Genomic DNA, 19,250 nt, shown 5'->3' on the forward strand with positions numbered 1-19,250 from the left:
TATGGGATGCAGAGTGGCTCAGGTGGCTCAGGTGCGGCGCTTACATCATCGGTGAAGACGGCCAGCTTGCCGCTCTCCAACATGTCCTCTAGTTCCTCGTTGGTGGTGGTCCTCCCAGCTGCAGACAGAACGCAGAGACGTTAGAGGTGAGAGTACCTGAGGCGCCACCTCAGTCACATGACGTGCCATGTGACACATCGTACATCTCGAGACATGTGACGACACCTGAGCACTGGTTGAACAATAAACGACGGACAGGTGTTTTAGGATTAATGTGGTGTTGCTAGGCAACCACCAAATCCCCCCAAATCCCCAAATAAGAACATGAGATCTTAGAAACGTCGGCAGTGTCTTTGTTAAAATGCTGCTGGGTCGACTGTAGACCTGGACCTGGACCTGGACCTGGACCTGATGTGGACTCTTAGTTATGAAAGAATACCACGTCAAGAAGAAGCAAAGAGCTCGACATCATCAATAAAAAATAATCTGCTCGTTTGTGCAGCGTTGTGTGCAGAAAAGGTCAAAGAGGGAGGACATCGTCTGTCCATCTGTCCATCTGTCCATCTGTCCTTTGCTGGAATATATTCAAGTACTACAGTGAAAGTAGGGAAAGTAAAACTACGGAGAATATATCAAATATTATACAGAGCCTGGAAAGGTGATGTGATGTAGGGTGTGTGTGTGTGTGTGTGTGTGTGTGTGTGTGTGTGTGTGTGTGTGTGAAGGTCAGAGCTGCTGAGAATAAAATCTGTGCAGCAGCTCTGCAGTCAGTTTGTTTATCTGTCTGCATCAGCTTAATGTGCTGCTGTTTGTTTGTTACGGCCTGTTTCCTGTGTGTGTGTGTGTGTGTGTGTGTGTGTGTGTATTCTGCCTATTAGTCTAATTTGGGGCTGTGTCTGCTGTGTGTGTGTTGTGCTGTGTTGCTTCTCTGCACACTGAGTCGACCTTGCTCTTTACTTCAGAGTTCAAACTGGAATCAGTTTTTTCTTCGACCTTCAAACAGGAAGTAAAAATGAAAAATAAAAACTTTATTTATTATTTATTGTTTCTAATCCACTGAACCAACAAACACAACACGTGTTCAACCTCAGTGATAAACTGTGAAGTGGTTTGGTCACAGAAACACGGTCGTCCTGGTGAAGATGGGATGTCGACAACAGTGTGTACTTTGTTTTGTGTATTATGTACTGTGTTGTATTTTCTATGTAGTATGCAGAGTGTACTGTGCAGTATGCAGTGCGATGTATGCAGTGTGTAGTATGTGGATTGCAGTATACATAGTACACAGTGTGCAGTACGTGCTGTGTAGTACACAGTGTGCAGTACGCTGCAGTACTCACTGATCTCCAGCTGTCTCTGGATGCGGTCCTTGCAGCGGTCGCGGTACTTGGACTGCGTGGTGTTGTACTCAGTCATCACCTCCACAAACTTACGTGACAGCGTCGAGTGCTGCAGGACGGAGAGACAGAGAGACAAGAGACAGAGAGGCAAGAGACAGAGAGGCAAGAGGCAAGAGACAAGAGACAGAGAGACAGAGAGACAAGAGACAAGAGAGAGAGAGACAGAGAGGCAAGAGACAAGAGAGAGAGAGACAGAGAGGCAAGAGACAGAGAGGCAAGAGACAGAGAGGCAAGAGGCAAGAGACAAGAGACAGAGAGACAAGAGACGAGAGACAGAGAGACAAGAGACAAGAGAGAGAGAGACAGAGAGGCAAGAGACAGAGAGACAAGAGACAGAGAGGCAAGAGACAGAGAGACAAGAGACAGAGAGGCAAGAGACAGAGAGACAAGAGACAGAGAGGCAAGAGACAAGAGAGAGAGACAGAGAGGCAAGAGACAGAGAGACAAGAGACAGAGAGGCAAGAGGCAAGAGACAAGAGACAGAGAGACAAGAGACAAGAGACAAGAGACAGAGAGACAGAGAGGCAAGAGACAGAGAGACAAGAGACAAGAGACAGAGAGACAGAGAGGCAAGAGACAGAGAGGCAAGAGACAAGAGACAGAGAGACAGAGAGGCAAGAGACAGAGAGACAAGAGACAGAGAGGCAAGAGACAGAGAGGCAAGAGACAAGAGACAGAGAGGCAAGAGACAAGAGACAGAGAGACAGAGAGACAGAGAGGCAAGAGACAGAGAGACAAGAGACAGAGAGGCAAGAGACAGAGAGACAAGAGACAAGAGAGAGAGAGACAGAGAGGCAAGAGACAGAGAGACAAGAGACAGAGAGGCAAGAGACAGAGAGACAAGAGACAGAGAGGCAAGAGACAGAGAGACAAGAGACAGAGAGGCAAGAGACAAGAGAGAGAGAGACAGAGAGGCAAGAGACAGAGAGACAAGAGACAGAGAGGCAAGAGGCAAGAGACAAGAGACAGAGAGACAAGAGACAAGAGACAAGAGACAGAGAGACAGAGAGGCAAGAGACAGAGAGACAAGAGACAAGAGACAGAGAGACAGAGAGGCAAGAGACAGAGAGGCAAGAGACAAGAGACAGAGAGACAGAGAGGCAAGAGACAGAGAGACAAGAGACAGAGAGGCAAGAGACAGAGAGGCAAGAGACAAGAGACAGAGAGGCAAGAGACAGAGAGACAAGAGACAGAGAGACAGAGAGGCAAGAAAAGAGGTCACTTCATGATTTCATGATGAGACAGACTGAGACGTCTGGAGCTCATCGTGTGTCTCAGGCTGCGTCCCTGCGTCTTTATTCTTGGACAAACAGTCAAAAATAAAATTCAATAAAATAATGAAAATGAGGTGATTCAGCGCTGGAGAAACAAACACATCAGTTTATGATTTGTCTCTCGTCTTTGTCTCTGTCCACTGGACCGAACCTTCAATCTGACCAGCCCAGCTCATTCTGATGTCATCAGTGTGTTATCAATGTGTTATCAATACGTTATCAGTGTGTTATCAATGTGTTATCAGTGTTCTGTGTATGAATTCTGTCATCACCACTCAAACATGATCAGAATGATGCAGATCGTTCAGGCTGTGAGTGAAACCTGTGTGTGTGTGTGTGTGTGTGTGTGTGTGTGTGTAGATGTTAATGTGCTTGGTTGTGTAATGTGCTGATGCTGCAGTTCTGCTCTCCTCCACCAGGAGGCAGCAGGGAGCAGACCAACGGGGAGGAGAGGGGGCGTTTCAGCCAATGACAGAGCAGAACACTGCAGGGTCACATCAGACAGATGAGAGGACAGAGGACACGAGCAGCATCACTTCACGTCTCTGTGTTTAAACAGGAAGTATTCAGACTACCTTTACTGCAGTAAAAGTACAAGTACCACACTGTACAAACACTCTGATGTCAGATTAATGTAGTGGAGTAAATGTGATGGTACAAGTACACAAATGTGTGTACAAATGTTTATTTTTGGTTCATCTGAAGCTCTTTTCTGCTTCGTTAGTGAAGTGTTTGACTGCTGTCCACATGATGGACATGATGGACTTGTGGACATCAGGGGACACCTGGACTGCTCTCACCTGTGTCTTGCGGATCCTGAGGTCCGCTGATGATCTGTTGAGACCCTCCTCCTGCTCGATGCTCTGCTCGATTGCTGCAGGAAGACACAGACACACACAGACACACAGACACACAGACACACACACACACACACACACACACACACACACACACACAGGGTCAGTCAACATCAGATCAAACAGGAAACGTCGTCTTTACGCTCTTTTAGTTGATGCTTTTATTGTGAAGCCTTCGTCCTTGTTTTCCCCTCCACAATAAAGCCACTGCTGCCTTCACTGTCAGTTATGAAGTACTTTGCTTGAGTATTTCCATGTACTCTGGCTGTGTTGTGGAGCAGCAGGTTTGATTCCTGAGGAGACACCGAGGACAGATTGTCCTTCCGTCTTCCTCCACTCTTCACAGCTGAGCACCTGCAGCCGGCCCGCCTCCTTCTCCGAGGATCAGATGAAGGTAAAACACCTCCCTCCACCTCCCTCCTCCTCCTCCTCCTCCTCTTCCTCTTCCTCCGTCAGCTTCAGCTCATCGCTCAGCTGTGGACGTTCTCGTCTGCAGACGTCTCCAGAGCTGAGGAACAGGCCGTCAGCAGGACGAGGACGACGCTTCGGTCCAGAGAGGCGACTGCAGGACAGACCTCGTCACAGCTCCTCTTCATCTCTGCCACCTCCTCACTTTTACTCCCTTCTCTTCATGTTCAGACTCAAACAGCGTCCATGGATTCACCCGCCACTGGAAATAGTCCCCAGCTCTGTGTCCTCCTGCCTGTCCGCTCATTTATCTGGATCACCAAATGCAGTTTAACATCTAACTACAAAATATATGTGGACGTTCAGCATGTAGTATTTGGTATTTAGTAGTATTTGTAGTATTTAGTCAGTATGTGAGTATAATGAGGACAGTGTGAGGGCTGTCAGCAGAGACTGACAGTAAACTGAGGGACATTGTCTCCAGGTTTGACTGGTTTTAAAGCAGTTTAAAGGCTTCAGGGTCTCACTGAACGTCCTCGTGTGATGTCACTCGAGTCAGCGACACGCGAGAAACTGAAGCTCGTCTGTGAGCGGACGTCTGCAGCTGCTCTGGGCTACGTTAGCTGCTACACGCACAACACACGGCAAGGAAGAGCGGCATCGTGGGTAATGTAGTTCCTCTTGTGTCAGTGTGGCTGTGATTGACTCAGCAGCCTCTCAGGGGACTTTGGCCCTTCAGGTGAGCTCCAGGTGAAGTCCGGTGGCTTTAATGACCTCATCAGCCGCAGCAGTGTGTGTGTGTGTGTGTGTGTGTGTGTGTGTGTGTGTGTGTGTGTCTTTGGGTGCCATGGTAACGGGCTGCAGGTCTGTCCTGGTGTCATGTCGGTCTGTGATGTTGGTTTGTCTCCCGCGAGTGATGAGATGAACTCAAACGCTTATATAATATTTTCCACTCTGTGTGTGTGTGTGTGTGTGTGTGTGTGTGTGTATTCTGGCTCGTGGCCCAGCTGCTCTCTGCTGGATCCACGATGACTCAGCAATATCACACAACACTGATGGTGTGTGTGAGCATGTGTGTGTGTGTGTGTGTGTGTGTGTGTGTGTGTGTTCGTGTATTTTTGTGTTTTTAAGTGACAGCGACATAAAACTGGGTGAGTAAGCAACAGATTGTGAGTCCATGTGTGTGTGTGTGTGTGTGTGTGTGTGTGTGTGTGTGTGAGTGAGGACATCTTTAGTTTCAAAAAACAAAGTGATGTCTGCTCTTACATAAGAAACATGTCGGTGAGATGTTCAGAGCCTCGTTACAATATTGAAAAGTAAAAGTGCGCCTCACACGCAGCCATCACTGACCAGACATGTCGTCCATCACTGTCCTGTCTGACTCACAGTACGCATAAAGTTTATTCAAATCAAATGCTGCATGTGTGTTCACAGTTCAAACCCCGACAGCCAGACGTGACGACGATGACTTTTCAAGAACATCAACCTGCTGTCGGAGCTGTGGGCGGAGCCTGTTTGCTCCAGCATGCCCCCCCCCCCCCCAGGGACGGCACATCTACAGTAGTGTGTGTGTGTGTGTGTGTGTGTGTGTGTGTGTGTGTGTGTGTAGAGGACAATAACACTCAGGCCTTGTGGGTGTTTCCAATTATAGCTTTATCTCCACCATCACTGCTATTCTCAGACTGCATATGTACAGTCTGTGTGTGTGTGTGGGTGTGTGTGTGTGTGTGTGTGTGTGTGTGTGTCTTTCTACACACATGCATCATCATGTGTGTGTATTTGTGTGTACATGTGTCTGCAGGCGTGTGTTTGTGCGTGTGTGTAGTCAAACCTCTGGCTGTTCACATTAAAGCAGTGATGTCCTTGAACCTTCAGAATGAACCAACGCTCTGCGTGTGCGTGTGTGTGCGTGCGTGTGTGTGTGTGTGGAGCTGTCCCGGCGATTACAGCTTGATAAATCACCGCCACTGTTTCTGGATATTTTCTTGTGCTGCTGAAGGTCAACACGCTCTCATCCTGTGACAGAGGTCTGCTGAGGAGGGCGGAGGCCGGGCGGAGGCCGGCGGAGTTCACGTCTCACGAGAGACACTGCTAGCAGGCTAATGTGTTAGCATCCTGCAGACGTCCCGTAAACGTCCTGCCCTGATTCATCTGGACATCATTGTTTGCTGTTTTTCGTGTGTTTGAGCGATGAAGATGAGGATGAGGATGAGGATGGTGAGTGTGTACCTTTTAATTTTGAGCGAACTTTATTGGCTGTCTTCTTGATGTCAGCTGTGAGGTCCTCCAACTCCTGCTTGGTCTCTGCAGAGAAAAACACGTCGTTATCATGTTGACTGAGCAGTGAAATCGATCTGTTGGGCTTTTTTCAGGTCCTTCGGTGGGGACGTCCACCGAGGACGGTCTGGACGTCAGAGACAGGACGTACAGGTGCCTCGCTGTGAGCGCTGCGCGATGATCTCTACAAACGCACCTGACGGGAGAACGTGCACACCTGTAGGTGACCTTTGACCTGTGGGCACCGACAGACAGGTGGGACAATGGAGCCTCTGGCTCCTTCCCTCACCCTGGATGCTAAGCTAAGCTAGTGAGGACACTTTGGCTGGTCCTCAAAAGCCCTTTGGGTCGTTCTAAGGTTCAGACCTGGTTTGAAGGGTCAGGTTAGAATCAGGTTCAGGTTTAGTCCTCACAAGTGTTGTACTGTGTGCACGTGTGTGTGTGCGTGTGTGTGTGTGTGTGTGTGTGTGTGTGTGTGTGTGCGTGCGCGCTCGCTGCAGCAGTGCAGTCAGATTTACGAGCTCTGCAGTCTCAGCCAGCTGCTGCCTCGTCTTCCTCTGACTCACCCTCTCGTCTCCGTCTCTTCAGTCTTCCTCTCTGAGCTCTTTTATTAGCGTGTGAAGCTAAAGATGACGAGATCACAGGTTTGAATCTCAGAGAGCGTTTCCAGTGACAGACAGAAGAAGCAGCAGCGACGGCTGAACGATGGCTTCTTCAGCTCAGATGTTTTCTGATCGTTCATGAATGCAGCAGACAGAGAGGATCAATAATCTGATTTAAAGTAAAATCAGAATAACTGCGCTGTGTTTTCAGACTGCAGTACTTTTACCTCAGTAAAGGATCAAAGTACTTCTTCCACCAGTACGACCAGAATCCCCTCTGAGCTCGACTTTTACGGTGAGCATCGAACACGGCTCCTGATTGGTGGAACACCTTCGTTAATCAATCAGCATTAACGAGGCAGATAATGATCAAACACACACGCACACACGCACACACACACACGCACACACGCACACACAGACACATACACACAGTCTGCTGGTTATTATTATTTTTATCTATATTTTTTTTCCTGGGGAAACTTTCTGATTGGCTGACTGATCTTGATTGACGCCGCAGACGGCCAATGCGAGCAGGACGTCGAACTGTGACACGAGGAGGAGCATCAGAGTCTTTCTGAATGGCTGTGGTTTAGAAGCAGAAATACATCTGCGCCCCTCTGCTCTCACTACAACTCCCATGATGCATTATTCATGCGGAAACACTGGAATGCATTTTGTACGACGGACTGCTGGCAATGCAGAGCGAGCTGACCCAGAACTGAGGAGGAGAAGAAGAAAGAAAGCGACATGTTTTCACCAGAGGGAAGAAGAAGAGTCGGAGCGTCGACTCCGTTTAGCGTGAAGTGAAGTTTATACACGACAGAGATCCATTCTGTCCTCCAGTGTCTCACTGTGAGTGGACGACTTTGAACTCATCGTCACACCTTCAGAACATCACACCTGGTTTAGAGTCCAGATAAATTCATCATCGCTCTGCTGGACACATTCTGTTCTCACACCTGAGCGCCGTTAAGCTGCCACTGACACACTTCCTGCTTGTTTCACAATAAAAGTCTTCCAGGATTATGTCCTTTAAGCCACTGGTTGTCAGAATCAGAATCAGAATTAACTTATTGATCCCTGAGGGGAAATTGTTTAAACTAAGAAAAGAAACAGGCTGCACGCACGGATGGCGCATGTGCACTAATTGATTAAGAATATTTTACATCCTTTTGTCAAAGACACAAGTTCTCATTAACCTAATGAGTAAAATCATCGGCTCAAATTTCACATGAGCGTATTTAGTAATTTTGTACATTTGAAAGCAGCTTGCCTTGTTTTGCCGGAACAGAACAAATAAAGTTATTTGGACTGAACTGATTTTTTCTTTTTGTATTTACACATACAGAAAGAGCCCATAGACACTCGTGGGACAGACAGACGTCACTCACATGTCCTCAGCGGTTAACCTCCTCATCTCCTCTGAGGTTAACTGGACTTCATGCAGTTTAAACACTTCAGCCAGAGGAGGAGGAGAAGCTGCAGGCAGCATGCAACAGAAGACACAACAGAGACGGAGACAGAGGGAGGGAAGGGAGGACAAAAGGAAAGATCAAAAACCCAAAAGGAAAGGAACAGAAAAAGAAAAAAATCACTGAACAACAGAAAAGAAAACATCGACATGCAGAGACGATAAATCCTGACAGCATGCGGGACGAACAGGAGGACACGCATGTCCTTCTGCCAGCTGAAACCTTCTGGATGTCTCCTGTAAAACACGCTAATCCTTGTGTTACGAGCAGGAACCCTGCTGAACCCTGCTGAACCCTGCTGAACCCCAATGAGCCCCGTTGAACCCTGCTGAACCCTGTTGAACCCTCCTGAACGCTGCTGAACCCTGTTGAACCCTCCTGAACCCTGCTGAACCCTGTTGAAACCTGTTGAACCCTGCTGAACCCCACTGAGCCCCGTTGAACCCTGCTGAACCCCACTGAACCCTGCTGAACCCCAATGAGCCCCGTTGAACCCTGCTGAACCCTGTTGAACCCTGCTGAACGCTGCTGAAGCCTGCTGAGCCCCGTTGAATCCTGCTGAACCCTGCTGAAACCTGTTGATCCCTGCTGAACCCTGTTGAACCTCACTGAGCCCCGTCGAACCCTGCTGAACCCTGTTGAAACCTGTTGAACCCTGCTGAGCCCTGCTGAGCCCCATTGAACCCCACTGAACCCTGCTGAGCCCTGCTGAGCCCCGTTGAACCCCACTGAACCCTGCTGAGCCCTGTTGAACCCTGCTGAACGCTGCTGAGCCCTGCTGAGCCCTGTTGAACCCTGCTGAACCCCACTGAGCCCCGTTGAACCCTGCTGAGCCCTGCTGAGCCCCGTTGAACCCTGCTGTCCCTGCAGACCCTCCTGAGCCTGATGAAGGACCAGGTCTGAAGCCAGACTTTCTACAGTGCAGCGCTCAGACTCAGCTTGAGGCTCCGGCGGTGATGTTGAGTCATTAATGCTGAGTCATGAGTCACGGCGTGTCGGGGTCAGGGTGAACGCAGCGCAGCTCGCGCTCACAAACAGGACGCTTTCTGGATTTCTGCTCGTGTGTCAGGAGGAGGCGGACTGAGGTGACTGACGGCGGCGCCCGCTGGACGTTTGCCAACAGGCTCCGACAGTCAGCAAGCAGTTCACGGCGTCAGATTTCAGTCTGAGGATCAGGGTCAACGTATCGACACAATATTGAACATTTATATCTGTTTAATGGTCTGAAAGAGTCCAGTACGGGACAGTCCAGGGTTCAGTTTCACGCTTTAAGCTGAATCTTAGAAGCTGTGAGACAAATACGACAAAGGCGTGTCCAAAGCCCCCTAGTCCCTAACCTGAGGGCGTCCACAGGCAGATCTTCTTCCTGTCCAGCCCCAGACGCTTCTAACCAATGAGAGGAGAGAACGCTGTCACCTTTCAGTGAAGCGTTTATGGATCTTCAATGTCTTTGTGTGTGAAAGAAACCGAACCAAAAGACCAGAACAAACCAACTACTCAACAAAAACTTTGGAAACTGCAGCCATCGCTAGAACCAGCGGCTAGCAGGGCTGAATGATACGAAAAACACCGAAATTTAACTGATGATTAGGTTGTTTTCTGTGGATTGAAGTCCAGGCGTTTGTGGTCCACATAGTCTAAAGAAGACTGGACACGATAACATTCAAATCGTTACACTTATTGATCGCAGGGACAGTCGGCTCGTCGTGACATCTGCTGCCGAGTCACGTCTAACTATGTCTGACTCAGAGGGCCCAGCGTTGTTATTACCAACAGAGATGATGAATAAAAGTACCAAACATACGAATAAACTTTGAAGTTCATGTTAGAAGTACTGCAGTAAAACTGTGAGTCTTACTTTCGTCAGGGTTGGGTGCGGCCAGGATGGCGCTGTGCTGCTTCTTGACCTGCTCCACATCCTCCGACAGCTTTTCTATACAGCCTCTGATCTCTTCAACCTGAACACACACACACACACACACACACACACACACACACACACACACACACACACAGTGATGTCACAAGAGGAAAAGTTGATCTTCACAAAAAAACCTTTAAAACAACTTTAAATGACATGATGACAGGAAAGTCACATCTCGTTGGCCTCATCATACAAAACATCTGGAAATACAATCAAATACTTGTTATACATTACAATACTATATTAAGTGTTATATGAAATAATACCAGTATTGCAGTAATATCAGTTACTACTGAAAGACATCTACAGCCACATGGTGCTTTGAGCTAAATGCTAACTTCAGCATGCTAACACGCTGACACAGCTTAGATGATCTGATTGGTTATGAATGAATCGGCTGATAATTCATTTCCTAATTTTTTAAACTCCCAAATATTGATATTGGTATTGAATCCAGTATCATTTAGGTTCTAAGTATTATCAAAAATGACTACAAACCATCAAAATGGAAAAAGCTGAGAGATGGAAAATAGGTCAAACACATAAAAATGCACTGATCAGGTTTCCAGATCTTCATCAAATATGTTCATGCTAAAACAAATATTAAGCTCTTTTAAAATCTCAAATATGAATATTGGCATCAGCCTCAATAATCCAGTACTGGTTGGGCTGTTGTGTGTGTGTCACTGCAAACACACCCCATCACCAGTTTACCACCAGTTAGACGCCTCAGTGTGGCCAATGCACTGCTGATCAGCTGCGTCTGTCCGTGCTGTTTTCTGTCCTCCATGAGATGATGATCAGCTCTGAAGCTTCCTGCCTTCAGGTGGGAGATCAACACCAAATCTGTGCGTGTTGCTCCAGCCGCAGTCCATCGGCCTCCCCCAGCAGACTGAAGGTCGCTGCTGTCCCACGCCACAGCGACAGCCTCTCTTCAGCGAAGCTTCGTTCAAGTGTCAAAGCTCTAAAAGTCGACCGTCGCGGTCAGCAGTAGATGATAATTTATCAAATGTCTGGTTGGACTACAGATGAAAATCAGCCCCTCGGTTAACATTAGTGCATTTCTAGAGATATTTAATAATGTGCACTGTCCCTGTGAACTGAACCAATAAATCTAATTAAGGTGTTAGCAGGCTAATTTTCAGTAGCTTTGCTCGAATGTCTACTCGTACTGTGAGAAGGTGATCAGTGAAAAACAGCGTCCGGAAACATTAGTAAATACTCCACAGCAAAGGGAAAACGTAGCATCTCAAAAAAAGCCAGACGTCATAACCACTGACTGCTGAGAGCTAACAGTGGGCAGTAAACATGCTAGCAATAGCATTAGCTTGTCTACCACTGCCTGCATGGGACCCTCGCTTCCGAGTAACAGCTAGTCGTCCCTGGACGGCCTCCTGACAGAACTCCTGTAGGCTCTGTTTGCTTAACAATTCATTTAAAGATCTCCCGAATTTATTGACCCAGAAACATCTCCTGACCTTCCACGAAAGATGTGAACCTGTAAAAAAAACAGTTTTCATGCTGAAGACCAGTTAGGAAGTGAGTCCTCACAGTGTGACTGGGTGAACAGGTTTCTGTCCTCATCATGTCTGTGGGTGGACACACTCTGAGTTCAGGCCCGTCATCAGTTTGTCTCTTTATGTCCATGAACTCCTCAAACATCAGCCTCTTTATTAAACACAGGGCTGTAATAAATGAGTGTTTAACACGGTCGTGCTGAAGGCTGCTGATGTTCCATATGTTTCTTAATTGTCAGTAAAGCTCAAGGAGGCAGGAGAGGAGGTGAAAGGAGGTGAAAGGAGAACAAAGTGAAGCATGGCTTTGTCTTTGTCGTCATTCTGCAGAGTCGGATCTTCAGACGTCTGTCAGGTGTGATGGGATGAGTTCAGAGGAACCGTGTCGCTGCAGATCTGTGCACAGATCACACAGGAAACCTCCAAGTGTCTCTTTCACAAACGAAGCAGCTAAAGGAAAGTTCCCACTCGTCCATTCCTGCATCACAGTCTTTATGAGTCCCATTAAAAATCAGACTGATCAAACGTCCCCTTCACTCCTACCTGCTTACCTGACAATAAAAGCTCAGGTGCGCAATTAAATCACAGCTGCTCTCGTTTAACACTGAACCAGTCTGAAACATGATCGTCTCCATCAGTCACTTATAGGGTCCAGGTCCTTCAAGTATCAGAAAATGTTCTGTTTTTACAGTGAAGACTGGCGTTAGAGGCGACTCTTACCTTCACGGTCCTCAAACGTTGGACATCAGAGTGACTTCAGTGGTTTTTTTAAATATTAGAGATTTTTCTGTTTTCTTTCTTTGTCTACTCACAGGAAGGATAAAATACCTGGAACGTTCTCTTTTACATTTAAGTCCATTCTGAACGAAATCTCAACATTTTCCACACAAATGTTCCTTCATGTGGGCCTCATGGTGGCCCTCAGGGGCCCAGGTGTCCATGGGGCCCTTTCAGTTGCTGGTGTGGCTACAAACCATTTTCAAAGACATGGAACGTTTTCTCGCTAAACCAGTGTGTGCGCCTCCAAAGGTGTTCCAGGGTGGTCTTCACCTGTGTGTGCCGTGTCTCACCTGTTCAAAGAACTCATCCATGAAGTGGTCCCTGTCGACCTGCACCACCTCTTCATCATCATCACTGTCCTTAGCCTGCAGACAGACAGAGAGACAGACAGGAAGTAAATGATGGAACGTATCCACCAACCAAACTTCGAGAAAACACACACAAATCCAGACTGACAGAGGGGAGGGGGGGTCAGCGGGGGGGGTCAGCAGCTGAGGGGAGGTCAGCAGGTGAGGGGGGGCAGCGGGTGCGCAGACAAAATGAATCGCTCAGTGAAAGTAAACACTTTCTAATTACACTGATTGGATTTCTGTTATTGTTAATAGAGACGAGTGTGTGTGTGTGTGTGTGTGTGTGTGTGTGTGTGTGAGATGCATAGATTACAGATAATGAAAAGCGCCTTGTCAGGTGTACGCTGATTGGCCGACAGGTGATGAAAAGACATGAGACAAACGCAGAAAGAAAGAAAAATTAAAAATGTCTTAAAGGAGCAGGCTAACGTTAGCTTCTCATCTCATAGAAAACACGCTAGGATGCTAACAGGCTAACAGGCTGTTCTCTTGTCTGCATTATGCTGCTAATGTTAGCAGTTTGACACCACTGCTAATCAAAATCAATGTCAGAATCAGCTAACGTGAGAAAGGAGCTTCTGCCTCCACAGACAACAGTTCTGGTTCCAGTTTTTAGACTCAATGAAACACGTTTAAAGACAAATTTCTCCGAACAAAACAGAAAAGATTGAAGCAGCCAGAGAAAGTCCTCACTTAGCTTCGTTAGCTTCTGAATGTATGGACAGAAAACAACTTTCACTCTCACCAGCGGTGTGAAGAAACTCATGTACTTATACATGTACATGTACTACTGCTGTAATCTGATTAGTTTTGATTCAGATTATTAATACAAAATATAATTAGATACTACAGTATGGTGTACTATGATGGAGTAAACTACACAGAAGTGTGCAACATAAATGTGATGAATACATGAATGCATCGATTGTTATAATCCAATAAGACAACATGCAGTACTCTGAAATGGACCACTCTGCATGATGGGTACTTTTACTTTTACTACTTTAAGTACATTTTGTTGCTAATACTTTGGACTTTTACTTAAGTGAGTATTTGAATATTTTACTCATAGCAGAGTATTTCTACACTGGTATTAATACTTTTACTGAAGTAAAAGATGATGACTGCCCATCATCATTGAACCCTTCTCTGATTGGCTGATAGGTTTGTGACCTGTGTGGAGAGGAAGGACAGGAAAAGGAGAGGGAGGAGAGGAAGGAGAGGAAGGAGAGGAAGGACAGGAAAAGGAGAGGGAGAAGTGGAAGGAGAGGAAGGAGAGGAAGGACAGGAAAAGGAGAGGGAGGAGAGGAAGGAGAGGAAAAGGAGAGGAAAAGGAGAGGGAGGAGAGGAGAAGGAGAGTGGTGAGTGTTTTCAGGGTTAAAGTCTTGAGGACAGATCAGGTTTTGGGGGACGCGGTTAAAATGTGTCTGTGAACTCTGAAGTTCAACATGTCTTTGTATTTAGCATCACAGCTAGCTGTTAGCATAGCCTAGCATCCCTCCGTCCTCCTCCTCCTCTGTCCGTCTGCATGTCTCCGTGGTCAGACTGCAGTTATAGTGTCCCTCTGTGCCCTCTCCCCCCTCCTCCCCCTCCTCCCCCGTCCTCCCCCTGCGTCACACTGACTCTGCAGAGGAGAAACAAACAGAGGAGACGGAGGGAAGGACAAAGTCTCTGCTGCTGTGTTCAAGCTAACCGTACAGGCTAACTGTGATGCTAACATCACAACATTCATCGTTAACTTCCATCCAGACTGAAGTTCATCAAGAAAAGAATGAAACACTCACAAAAACCATTCTAGTTCTATTTTTACATCATCTTCAGTTTCATTATTGATTGATCTGCTGATTATTTCCTCAACTGATCACTTGATTGTAAAGTGTCAGGACACGGAGGAGAATGTTCATCACAATTTCCCAGGATGCACTGGAGGCCCAAGGCCAAGAAGCACAAAGCCCCCGGTTTGTGTCCTTTGTCTCATGTCTTTCCTTGTCTCTCCTGTCGGCTCTCTTCTGAATTATGAAATTCTCTCCACTCTTCTTCATCTTCTTCGTCTTCGTCTTCTTCGTCTTCTTCTTCGTCTTCTTTGTCTTCTTCTTCTTCGTCTTCTTCTTCTTCTTCTTCTTCTTCTTCGTCTTCTTCTTCTTCTTCGTCTTCTTCTTCTTCTTCTTCTTCTTCTTCGTCTTCTTCTTCTTCTTCATCTTCTTCTTCTTCTTCGTCTTCTTTGTCTTCTTCGTCGTCTTCTTCGTCTTCTTCGTCTTCTTCGTCCTCTTCTTCGTCCCTCGTTAGCCGCAGACAGAACAGAGCAGATCTTTAAAAAGGCGTCTGATCGGATGTGTTGAGACTTAAAAGAAGAACCGCCGCTCGTTAACCAGCCCGTTAATCTTCTCTGCATCAGAATAAACTGCTGCTCGTTACGTCATGGCTGCTGTAAATGTTTGTTTATCTCTGGATGGATCTGATCTGAGAGCAGTTTCCTTCTTCTCAGCAGGTCAAATAAGAGCTAAACAAACAGTATAAACCAGGTCAGTGAGGCCTGAATGCTCAGATATAAATAACATCGGCCTGTAAGGCTGCAGGAGGAGCTCAGGACCCATCTGCACCTGAAGCATCATGGGAACTGTAGTTTAGCTGCTGCACACCCCGCAGAGACATGCACCAAACCCAGGTCTGGGTCCAAGACGTGGTCCTCGAGACTGGATACTGATTATGTTTACACTGACGGCTGAATACATAGAGTGATGTAATGAAGGGAGTGTGTGTGTGTGTGTGTGTGTGTGTGTGTGTGTGTACACACACATATCTGTCCCAGGTGTCTCCACCTGGACCTGCAGCGTCCCACAGAGACTGATGGCAGCTTCCTCCATCCAACCTGCCAACACACCTGACCCTCCCTGTGTGTGTGTGTGTGTGTGTGTGTGTGTGTGTGTGTGTGTGTGTGTGTCTGTGTGTCTGTGTGTGTGTCTGTGTGTGAGTGTGTGGACAGGACAGGAGGAAACAGCTTGACTGTGCACGTGTGCTCATGTGTAATTTATGAACTGATCATATTTGATCTACAGACGTGTGCGAGGTTACAGGAAGAGATCAGGATGTTGAGTCACCTGCTACGGTTAGCTTAGCATAAAGACTGGAAGCGGGGGGAACAGTTAGCCTGGCTCTGCCCCCGACCCCTCACTGATCTGCAGGCTTTGAAATGTGACCACAGGTCGAGCTCTTCGTGGCAGAGTTACGGGCTGGAACAACTTCTTTTACCGGATCTGCAGATCCAGAACTGATCCAAAATCCGACGTGAATCAACTGAAATGTTCGACAAGGATCGATGTCTGACCTCCAGCTGCTTCAGCCACAGCAGCAGAGCCTGAAGCTCAGGGATGGATGGCTTCTTCATGTCTGACAGGGTCCACCTGGGTCCACCAGGTCTATCGGGGTCTATTATGGGCTGTCGGGGTCCTACAGGGTCCAACTGTGGTCCATCAATGATCTAAAGAGACCAGCTCAGACTCTCAGTCTTTGGTTCACATAAACCCAGCAGTGACCCCTTTAAAACCGAGTCCTGCAGGATCAGCCAGAGTCCAGCAGACACGTGTGTCGCTGAGCATCATGGGAAACAGAAACACAGATGAACGGCGCTGAACACGTCTGGTCTGAGATGATAAGCTCTGTAACAAAGAGCCTCTGTTCACCAATCAGCTGCTGTCATCAACACGGCCCTCGTCCTCAGGAAAACACACATCTCAGCGTCTTTTTATCGCCTCTGTCGGAGCGTCTCCACCGACAGTGACGCCTGTAAAGGTTTCCCCACCTCTGGAGAGCAGCAGGGGCTGATGGGAAATAATATAACAGCCTCTGAGGTCTGAACAGAATCAGTTGACAGAAACGTGACGTGAAAACCTGAAAACATTCAAACCAGGATGACGAGCTGAAACAAGGGTTTCATCCGTCACTTCGTTCATTCATTCATTCATTGATCTGCACACATGAATCTGTGTCCACCTTCATGATGGACACCAGCCGCTCTGCTGGTTCCACTGGTTCCACTGGTCCCCAGAACACCAGGAAGTCCTTCAAGTATTGTGTGTGTATCAAATATTCACACGGGCTCAGTAGTACATGAATAATACAGTACAGTGGAGGAAAAAGTACAATATGTCCCTCTGAGATGTAGCACAGTAGAAGTATGAAGTAACATAAAACGGGAGCACTCAAGTAAAGTACAAGTACTTCAAAGTTGTACCTACAGTACTTTGTAAATATACATGTTGAGCTGAAGAAGAAAAAGTAAAACGAGTTGATTCATGGTCCAGAGATCCAGAATCAGCTGATCTGAGATCAGTCCTCTGATGTCAGAGGATCACTGTACGCAGGCTGCTGTGACCTCTGACCTCTGACCTCTGACCTCCTCACACTGATGACCATGTGAAGCTGCTAATTTCTTCTTCTGGACTAAAATCAGCCTCAGACATGAATAAAAGACAAAAGGATCAATTGTGTGTGTGTGTGTGTGTGTGTGTGTGTGTGTGTGTGTGTGTGTGTGTTGTCTCTGAGGAGGACTGAGTGACCTGCAGAGATCAACCTGATCTGTGAGGACAGACATGGAGCTCAAAATGTCACTTTACAGCCACTCTGCACACACATTCATTCATTCATTCATTCATTCATTTATACCAACTCACAATGGGCAGAAAAAGGATGCACTGCCTACATTACCCACAATGCAACGACACCGCCAACGCTCGGATGGGAGGAACAGAGTTTGTCCACCAGAGACAAAAACTACAAACAATCAATCTTTCAATCAACAATCTGAATCTGTAAATCTTTCCACACACACACACACATACACACACACACACATCAGCAGCTGCACTTGGACATGATGCGTTTTGATTGATTATCTATTGATGATCACTATGAGCTCAGTCTGATTGGCTGCTTGTCGTTGTTGAGTTCCAGCGTACCCGAACACAGCGAACTTCACAAGTATACAATAATAAATAATAAACATGTAGCAGTGCATGCTGGGTAATGGCACAGCCCCGCCCCCTGCAGCGCTGCACACAGAAAACGTCAAAGTGAGTAACTTTATACTTCTACTGCACACCTCAGAAGTAAACGTTGTACTTTTACTCCATTACATCTGACAGCTTCAGTTACTCTTCAGATTCCTTCCTGTCCAGTGAAAAGCTCGTATCTCCAGCTGTGTTGATGTTGAATGTTTGAGCTGAACAACATGAACGAACTCATGAATGCAGCAGGAACATGAATGAACACATGAATGAACACATGAATGCAGCAGGAACATGAATGAACACATGAATGCAGCAGGAACATGAATGAACACATGAATGAACACATGACTGCAGCAGGAACATGAACAAACACATGAATGCAGCAGGAACATGAACAAACACATGAATGCAGCAGGAACATGAATGAACACATGAATGAACACATGACTGCAGCAGGAACATGAACAAACACATGAATGCAGCAGGAACATGAATGAACACATGAATGCAGCAGGAACATGAACAAACACATGAATGCAGCAGGAACATGAATGAACACATGAATGTAGCAGGAACATGAATGAACACATGACTGCAGCAGGAACATGAACAAACACATGAATGCAGCAGGAACATGAATGAACACATGAATGTAGCAGGAACATGAATGAACACATGAATGAACACATGAATGCAGCAGGAACATGAACAAACACATGAATGCAGCAGGAACATGAATGAACACATGAATGAACACATGACTGCAGCAGGAACATGAACAAACACATGAATGCAGCAGGAACATGAATGAACACATGAATGCAGCAGGAACATGAACAAACACATGAATGCAGCAGGAACATGAATGAACACATGAATGCAGCAGGAACATGAATGAACACATGAATGCAGCAGGAACATGAACAAACACATGAATGCAGCAGGAACATGAATGAACACATGAATGCAGCAGGAACATGAATGAACACATGAATGCAGCAGGAACACGAATGAACACATGAATGCAGCAGGAACATGAATCCACAGACAGCAGACAGAAACACACTGACAGGAACACTTTACTCACACACGAGTACTTTTACTGCGTGTTAACAGTTACTGCAGGTTAAAGACAAACAGCTGAGCTGGTCTGAGGTCTGAGGCTCCAGCTTTGTTTACATGTGCAGCTTCATTAAGGTCTAATTTGTGGAGTCAGAGGAGAATTATGGAAACAAGGTCAGGAGGTGAGAGGAGGTGAGAGGAGGTGAGAGGAGGTGAGAGGAGGTGAGAATTCACGAGTACCGGAGCGGAGCAAGCAGCAGCACAGTCACAGTACTGCGTTCACCTCGGCTTCACTCTGAAGTATTACGTACATGTGTAGTA

The 19,250-nt window shown here is 46.8% G+C and overlaps 1 protein-coding gene across 1 annotated transcript in view; it reads right to left on the reverse strand.

Annotated features, from left to right (window-relative positions):
- Positions 1–19,250, reverse strand: part of LOC143334565 (syntaxin-1B) — a 54,377-nt gene that overhangs the window by 10,838 nt on the left and 24,289 nt on the right. Inside the window, exons 2-7 of the mRNA XM_076753397.1 lie at positions 12,802–12,876; positions 10,152–10,251; positions 6,169–6,243; positions 3,475–3,548; positions 1,341–1,449; positions 45–118 (exon numbers count right to left, since the gene is read on the reverse strand). Of these exons, the coding sequence (XP_076609512.1) occupies positions 45–118; positions 1,341–1,449; positions 3,475–3,548; positions 6,169–6,243; positions 10,152–10,251; positions 12,802–12,876 (507 nt within the window). The remainder of the gene's footprint in view (positions 1–44; positions 119–1,340; positions 1,450–3,474; positions 3,549–6,168; positions 6,244–10,151; positions 10,252–12,801; positions 12,877–19,250) is intronic.

This window comes from Chaetodon auriga, chromosome 16 (assembly GCF_051107435.1).
Source record: "Chaetodon auriga isolate fChaAug3 chromosome 16, fChaAug3.hap1, whole genome shotgun sequence".
In the NCBI taxonomy this organism is placed as follows: Eukaryota; Metazoa; Chordata; class Actinopteri; order Chaetodontiformes; family Chaetodontidae; genus Chaetodon; species Chaetodon auriga.